This window comes from Physella acuta, unplaced genomic scaffold (genome assembly GCF_028476545.2).
Source record: "Physella acuta isolate Inbredline_101_S28 unplaced genomic scaffold, ASM2847654v3 ptg000661l, whole genome shotgun sequence".
Lineage (NCBI taxonomy): Eukaryota > Metazoa > Mollusca > Gastropoda > Physidae > Physella > Physella acuta.
In genome coordinates this window covers 147,501-156,657 of record NW_026732180.1, presented here as the reverse complement: position 1 = coordinate 156,657, position 9,157 = coordinate 147,501, and the positions used below count along the sequence as shown (strand labels likewise).

At 32.8% G+C, this 9,157-nt stretch overlaps 2 protein-coding genes across 2 annotated transcripts; both read left to right on the top strand.

Annotated features, from left to right (window-relative positions):
* Window positions 1-2,167: 2,167 nt before the first annotated feature.
* On the top strand, window positions 2,168-4,060 carry LOC131948828 (ankyrin repeat domain-containing protein 50-like). Its single transcript, XM_059310523.1, has one exon. The coding sequence runs from the start codon at window positions 2,168-2,170 to the stop codon at window positions 4,058-4,060; it is 1,893 nt and encodes a 630-aa protein (XP_059166506.1).
* A 682-nt stretch (window positions 4,061-4,742) lies between these two features.
* LOC131948827 (uncharacterized) lies at window positions 4,743-8,322 on the top strand. The gene is made up of 7 exons (XM_059310522.1): window positions 4,743-4,815; window positions 6,108-6,156; window positions 6,384-6,576; window positions 7,182-7,309; window positions 7,460-7,534; window positions 8,009-8,107; window positions 8,206-8,322. Exons 2-7 carry the CDS (start codon window positions 6,121-6,123, stop codon window positions 8,320-8,322), a joined length of 648 nt encoding a protein of 215 aa, XP_059166505.1. The 5' UTR covers window positions 4,743-4,815; window positions 6,108-6,120.
* Window positions 8,323-9,157: the final 835 nt, after the last annotated feature.

Here is a 9,157-nt window from a genome sequence, read left to right as displayed (position 1 = left end):
AATCTACAAATGTCTTGCGAATAAGTTTAAAAATGAATCACTTACTGTTTACTATTATCAATAATCAGAGCTACCAAACACTCAAAATATGCCAAATAATAATGGGATCTTAATTACAATCAACATGTATTGTAAATTTCCCACAACCATAGTCAATAACGTGTATTTGAAAGTGTGTTTCCAGAAGCATCTAGTTGAAAACAATGTATTGCTCCAGTCTCCTTTTTCAAATCTCACGAGGACGTTTGATTGTTCGTTGGGCGAATGATGTTCTATTGATGATAATGTAAAGTGTCAGCTTCGGGGTAGGACATTACCCCTCCCCCGTCAAATACTCAACCCCCCCCTGATGCTGAAGAACCCTGCCCCTAACCCCAAACGCCAACCCTATATCTAACCCTAACATAAAATCCTAAACTGACCTCTAAACCAAGAATTAACCCTAACATTAGCCCTAACCTAACTCTAGTCCTAACTTATTCATAATTAGACACTGGGTAATTACTCCGAGGTGGAAATATCGGGTGGGGGGTATTTCCGAGTGGTAATTCTCACTACTAACGCTACCTCAAAGGGGAAAATCTAGTGTGCATCGTATATTTTTTGTGTGGGGTGTTCTAAAAGTCATATACAAGATTACATGTATTTACGAAATGAAAGCGCGGCATGTTCAAAAATACTGATCGACTGCGCGACCATACAGATTAGAGGGAATATTAGTCTATATAGTATATGAGATTGACAATGTATGCAATGTATGCAAAATAGAATGACTAAAATGAGGTGTAGGCTTTATCACTGGTGACAATCTGTTCTGGGACTAGACAGGGCATTCAATTATATCTTCTCCCCTCTTTTATCGACATTTTTCTACAGAAAATTCACATCTTTTTCATCAAAAGCAAGTTGTTTTTATCGTCATTATTGTCTATAAATAGTATTTGTTCAGTATTTTGTTCAGTGATAGTAAATAAAAGCTCTGCCCCTATATGTATTCAACTGCCAAAACACATGCTTAGCGACATTGTAAAAAAGTTAGCTCCCTTCCGGACCGTAGGGACATATATTTCCCAAGCAAAACAAATTACTCATATAAAAAAACAAACAAATGTAAATACAATACCTCAATAGTAAACCTTTAAAAAACCACTAGTTATTTAACTCTGTTACATTTAGTATTTATTATATAAAAATGTAAACTGTAGCCTTGCGAATGGTCTAAAAGTGGAAAGTTTCCATAATTATGACAACAAAACTATCTCATATATACTGAAAACAGCCTTATTTAGATTAAGTCTATCATGTAATAATTGTTTTAAAGCAAATTCAACAACTCTATGTTATTCCAATTTCGTTTGGCGATAATTTGAAAATTTGGGACACTGGTGTCCCTTGGTCCTCAAAGGGTTTAATATCATGGTCGTACCGTTGCATAATGTATCAAAATTGCTACATACTGTAATTGGATATTATCAGCACAAATGTAGCAAAATAGTATACAAACAACTTTTTTTTAGGTAAAATTACTCACCTGAGAATAGAAAAAAAAAAAAATTTGCCAAGAAGAAAAACACGGCCTGTGTATTCAAATTATTTTCTCAAAAAAAAAAAAAAAAAAAAAAAAAAAAAAACCTCGATCGCATCTGTTCGACTAAACGGAATCGAATTCGAATTGTGTAAAAAGAAACACACATACAGTCTGTTTAGGGTATTTAAGAATATTCATTTGGGGTCAATTCACTTTGTAGCAAAATTGCTACAATATGAATCGAAGGGTTTAGCAGTTGAGATGTCACTTAAAAAGCATCACATTTTCAAAAGAATAATAAAATTTACTGTAATTGTCCTGCGATTTTTTACTTAATTTGCTACAACCCCTTAAAATCACCAATTTGATTTTAGGACTACCTATTTAAGTCATTCGGTTGTGTCCCCCAATAGACCCAGAGTTTCAATCAATTTTCTTTGCTATTATTTTTGTCTAAATTAATAAAAAAAACATACGCTTGAGGCGGTTTTTGCTTGTTTTTAATATAACGTAGACATGTTGCTATCGTTCTACATTATTTAACAATTAAAAAACATCTATTTCAGATGAGATCTAACAACAGCACATTCGCTCGACGTATAACATAGCTTGACAGAAATAGAATTTTTTTCTGTTAAAATGGATACCGATAATACAAGCAAAGATGAAGAAATGGACACAGATGAACCCATGTCTTTGACAGACGCTGCTAGCCAAGGCGACATAGCCACTGTTCAATCATTGCTCGAAGCATCTTGTGACGTCAACGCCAAAAATAGCTCAGGATGGAGCCCAGTAATGCTAGCGGCATCAAACGGGCATTATAACACTGTAAAGCTGTTAATAAAGCATAACGCGGAGATCTTAGATGTCTATAAAGATGGAAGTGATGCTTTACTTATAGCATCCAGTAAAGGACACGCTAGAATCGTTGCTCTACTCTTAGAATATAATGCAGATGTTTCTCTGCGAAACAAATTTGGGTATAATGCCATAATGGCGGCGTCGCTTAATGGAGATATGGCTACTGTTAACACTTTGATTCCTTACTGTAAAGATTTCAGCACAAAAACCAATAATGGTCGGAATGCTTTAATGCTCGCATCTACAAAAGGTCATTATTGTGCTTGTGAAGTACTGTTGAAAAGAACACCAAACTTAACTGAGAAAGATAGAAAAGGAAATAACGCCTTATGCCTAGCAGCAATGAATGGGTATACAAAGGTGGTGGAGCTTCTTATGGATGATTCCGTGGACATAAATACAAAAAATAATTTGGGAAGAACTGCCCTCATGGAGGCATCCTTGAATGGATGGACTGAAACTGTCGAATTTTTGTTAGAACACAATGCTAACATCAATCTTGTAGATAAAGATGGCTTTAATGCTTTGATGCTTGCTTGTTCTAAAGGTCATATTGATACTGTGAAGTTGCTTTTGAGAAAAAATTCGGATAGGACAGCAGTGAATGATTTAGGCAACAATTTTTTAATCATCGCTTCCAAACAAGGACATGCTAAAATAGTTAATTTGCTCTTGTCGGAAGGTCTGGACTCTGGACATGTGAACAAGATGGGACGTAACTCTTTAATAGAAGCGGCACGATTTGGACATGAAGACGTTGTGAAAAAAATACTTACCAGAACACGTGACTTGAACTATAGAGATAACAATGGCTGGACTGCTTTAATGTGGGCCGCCTTCGAAGGACATGCGTCCATCACACGGGTTCTATTAAAAGGGAAAGCTAACATGGAGCAAGTTAATAACGAAGGCTCGAATGCATTTATATTAGCTGCAAATAACGGAAGTACTCAGGTAATCCCTCTCATTTTTCAGGAAAATGAAGACGTCTTAGAAACAAAAAATGAATTTGGACGGACTGCTTTAATGGAAGCTGCTTTTTGCGGGCGACTCGAAGCAGTCCAGTACCTTTTAAATGTAAATGCTGATATACACGTGACAGAAAACAAAGGTTGGAACTCTTTAATGTTAGCTGCCTCAAAAGGACATTATGAAATAGTAGAATTACTTTTACAACGTAATATAGACAAGAGTGCTGTAAATAACATGGGCGACAATGCTTGTATCATTGCATCGAAGGCTGGTCATACACGAGTGGTTGAGCTACTACTAGAAAACTCAGCGGATATCGCTGCCGTCAACAATCTTGGCAGGACAGCTTTGATGGAGGCGGCATACAATGGACAAACCGAAACCGCTGAATTCTTAATTTCCAAAAATGCTGATTTAAATTGCAAAGATAAGGATGGAAACAACGCACTTATGTTGTCAGCCTCAAAAGGACACGCATCAACTGTAAAACGGTTGCTGCACCATTTTGACGACGCAGAAGACGCTTTGAAGTTAGCTATTAAAGGAAGGCATAGCGATGTGATGAAAATTATCTTGAAAATGTTAATATTTTCTAGCAGCAACATATTGTCTGTTTTGAAACAATTCTCCTTTGAAATTCAATTGGACTTATTTTTTCTTTTTGAATTCGACAAAAATGTTCCTATTTGTAAGTAGTATTGCATTATATAAATAAATAAATAAATAAATAAATAAATAAATAAATAAATAAATAAATAAATAAATAAATAAATAAATAAATAAATAAATAAATAAATAAATAAATAAATAAATAAATAAATAAATAAATAAATAAATAAATAAATATATATATATATATATATATATATATATATATATATATATATATATATATATATATATATATATATATATATATATACAGCCTAGTCGTTATATTTGTTAAAATTGAAGTCCCACTTCCAACTGGCGGTCCTTGAAGCAAATGAAGTAGAGTTCACCAGTTTCTTCGCGACCTTGACATATGAAAGGATATTGTGGTCAGTGCTATGACCAGTCGCCTTTATTTTCCCTAACGTTAGTCAAGTAGGTCTATCCGTCAGAGCTGGGTGGATTCTAATGTACCTGGATTCGAACTCGAGACATTCGGGTTAGTAGACGTACGCTCTACAATTCAACTACACCGTTCTAGTATTTATGAAAGGGTGTTATAAAAAGTATAAGTATAAAGGCACGTGAAGTAGATAATTGCTAATCAACTTACTAAATTTATTTGAAGTATGATACATAGCTAAATAGTACGCTAAATATTACGTATTTCATATTTACATTGTAAGTGCAATAAAGTGAATGAATTTTTATTTTATTTTAGTAGAACAGCCGGAGTATACTACAACATACTTAAGAAAATATTTAGCGTCGCCTGATACAAATCTTGATAACGATAAACAGTAAGTTTTTTAACGTTTCTATTTAACTCAAATGGTCTATGTTTACAAGGCTTATCTTGTTCCCATAGATTAGAAATTTAGGTTTTTTTCCCACGTTTTCTTTAACTTGCTTTCGCGTCTGTTTGTTTGTTTGTTTGTTTGGTTCTCCAATCAAATCTTGCGATCGAAATTTCGGGCACTTTCCAGTTAGCTAGCGCGCTGAAATTTTCAGGGAAGCTTTGTTTCCGATGACAATAGAATATTCAATTGTTATTATTACTAAATTGATCCATGGAAACATTTTATTGATCATTTTAGACCACTATATATTTGTACAAAAAACGTGGGAAAAGGGGACATAACCCAGTAATTGTAATTTGATGAAAACAAGGTTCGGTACTCTCCCTCTTTCGGCTTACTGAGTATATGGTCACGCGGTGTTTGTGTACAAACAACCAGAACGTAACAACTGGTGGCCAGTATGGGGGAGACGATATGGTCGAGTGGTTGGGCACACGATTGCTAACCCACTCGACACGGGTTCAAGGCACGTGTTTTTTACGAGTTGTCTTCGTTTACCCAAAAAAAAAAGTGAATGCGAAAAGATAAAATCGATAGCAAGATTTTAATGCAAACAAACAGACAAAGACTAAAAAGTAGAAAATAATTATCATTAAAAAAGTTTAAAAAAACCCACGTTTTCTGATTGAACTAAAAAGTAGAAAATAAATGCTATACATCACAATAATCCAAGCGATCACTCTACTATAAGCGATGAAAAACGTGGGGCGCCGTGATTTTCTTACAGTTTCTAATACTGTTGACTCTCTACAAGCTCCCTAATAAAAGTCAATAGTATTATCTAATCAATAGTAATATAACTTTTACATCTTATATTAACAATGACCGATAAAAAACTTTTACTTCGGCGCCCCACGTTTTTCATCGCTTATAGTAGAGTGATCGCTTGCATTATTGTGATGTATAGCATTTATTTTCTACTTTTTAGTTCAATCAGAAAACGTGGTTTTTTTTAAATTTTTTTTAATGATAATTATTTTGTTTGCGTAGGCCCACTTTTATTATTTAAGTTCAATAATTTTCATTTTACATATTAAATATATTTGCTGTTATAAATATGTAGGGAATGCATTTGGCAAGTAATATTAGATTGTTTAAATCTAAGTAATAAACGTCGGAAATAGTCGTGCATTGAATGTTTGCTTACAATATGTAATTAATATGTAAAAATATTTCAAACTAAATTAAGGCTATAAAATATAAATTATCTTTCATTCAATTTTAATTTATAGCTCCCTTGAAATCATGCGAAAGTTATATGATTCTCAACAGAAAAGAGAGGTACTTTTTCATTGATTTTTACCTTTATATTATACTTTTACAAAGAACTAAATGCGTCTGGTACGGGTTGTTACAACATGCAACATACCTGTTTAGTTTCACGAAGACTCATTGTATGACAGATAAGTAATATTAATTATTTGTTATTTTGCATAGTATTTTTTAGCATTGAATAAATACACTGTTAAGGCCTAACTGTTGTAATATTTTTCTTATTTATAATCTAGGTGCTAAAAATGAAAGATTTGAAACTTCACATTAAAACTGTAATGAGGGAATTTTCAAAGGCAACAAAATTGGACGTTTTCGAATTTTTCATTTATCAGAAGTGCTTTGCAATGATTCATAATTTAATTTTTAAAAAGTCGCTTACAATTTGCAATGCTATAGGCAAATACCTGGCAGATCGCTGTTACGCAGGTTTGTAGAAATTACGCCTCTCGCTAAATAAACAGGGGTTTATAAACGGCGTGGTCGAGTCGGTAAAGCTCATGGTTGCTAAACCGAAAAGTCTCAAGTTTGAACCCTCGGGCAGATGAGGCTCGTTAGCTGGGGACAGCCACTCTTCTAGGAGAGACAACTCCAAAATCAAACAACTGCTGCCTTGTAGTTTGTTCTTGGTTGGACAAAGGCTATGGAAGCAAATCCAAAAAGAAAAGCAGGCTGAAATCGGAGTCAATGGCCTCAATGGCGCATAACCAGTTGACACGTATCTTTAATTGTGATGGAAGCATGGTCGAGTCGGCAAAGCTCATGGTTGATAAATTCGAAAAAAAAGTATCGAGTTCAAACCCTCTGGCAGATAAGGCTCAATCCCTCCCAACACTAAAAATTAAGAACGAAGAAGAAGAAGAAGCTAAATAAACAACATTAGTTAGATGGGGCAGTGCTATTAAAAGTATTCAAAATACTTAAATTTAAAGCAGAAAAGTTTTCATTTTACAAAATATTTAAGAGAGAGCACACATATAATCGAAATGCTAGTATTATATTTTCTAATAACTAATCAATGTACTATTTTTTAGAATTCACAGTCAAATATATTAGAGAATTGCAACTGTTAGACACATCGGAACCTAACGTAATTCCAACGTTAATTCATGTTACTTTAGTAACAATGAAAGGATTCAGCAATTATAATTCCTTTGCTAAGGTAAAATGTTTCACATACAATTATTGAAGATAAATATATTCCCGTCAATCTCAACTGATTTAGGTACATTCTTTGTTTTTCATTTTTAACTATAGACTATAGACATTAGTGATTTTTACAAAACTTTATAACAACCAAATTAATTTACAGTCTTTAGCACAACAAGAAATCGTTCCTTTGCTGAACAAGTATATAACTATTTGCAGTAACGAAACTTTAGATGAGGTATGATTTAACTATTTGGCTAGCAATGATACTATATTAATAACTAGAAAGCAGACACACACTTTTTAAAATGTTATTTTTATTTTTTTAAACCATTTTTTGAGTAATAATATCAGAATTCACCATGCAGATACTGTTAATTCCCTACCATGCTCTGACTGGCTTTGATAATATGTTTTAAACAAATAAGAGTAAAAAATGTATAGAAGGTGCAGGAAGGATATTGAATTAAGTGTTTTTTTTCCATAAATTATAAGTTATTTTCTGATACAGTCATTTGTAATCGGTAATTCTGCATAGTTTTAAATGTAACAGCCATTCTAAATCTTTCCACATCTCTGCAGAACTAAAATGTAAAATTCAATGGTGGATAAAATATAATAAATCATTAATCATAAGTAGACAATGCACTGTTTTGTCTTTAAAATTAAGAATTTTCCAAACCTACCCCACTCTCTTTTATTCTGTTTTCAGGAACAAACAACTAATGTCAAACAAGCTATTGGGATTCTCTTGAATATATCAATTAAAGCTTCAAAGAAAATTCATAATATTAAAACAGATCCAGCATTTGTAAATATGTTGTTAAAAACTATAATTTCTATAAATATCGTATTTCCACCTTAATTTTAATAAATAAAAACTATAATAATGTTACATACTATGTTTAGATATTTTTACAACTTGTCAAGTGGAACCTTAAAAATAGAAGCTCATTTGTCTTTAATTTGGTGGAAACAGGTCCTTTCCTGGCTACAAAAGGTATTGTTTATAAATGTATTTTTTAAGTAAAATATTTCTTGTACATCATATATTACAAACGCCATCTAATATATATATATATATATATATATATATATATATATATATATATATATATATATATATATATATATATATATATATATATATATATATATATATATATATATATATATATATATATATATATATACTAGCCGTCCCGGCCAGGCCCTGCTCTGGCTTCTGTGAAAAACCTTTCTGTTAAAGACCATTACCTGTGTGTTTAGTAATCATCATAAACCCGGCATTGCCCACCCAAACCACAACCAACCAAAACCAAAACAACAAAACGCAAACATAACGCTAACACAATTACAAATACAAACGAAAACAAAAACCTAACAACAAACCCAACCACAACCACAAACACCAATACCAACACACAAAAAAACGAAAAAGCAAACGAAAACAAACCAAATCCAAACGCAAAACCAACCAAAAACACAAATACAAACCCAAGGAAAAAAACACAAACAAAAACGAAAAAAGAAAGAACAAAAACGAACCAAATCAAAACGCAACCACTAACGCAAACCCACCTAAACACAAAGAAAACACTAACGCGAACATAAACGCCCGGGTCGGAATCACCTGTTTTAGCTTAATGAACGACTATAGTACCCCAACTTAATCATAGTCTTTTGCACTCACTTAAACGAACGCGCCTGTTTCAATTTAATGAACAATTATAATACTCCAAGCTTATCCGTAAAATACCTACAACATTTGCACTTGATCAATCCCCGCTAATTATGTAATTATTTTTTTTCCCAACACCAAAACAAAGTAATAAAAAGTAAATTCTTTTCCACTAATGCA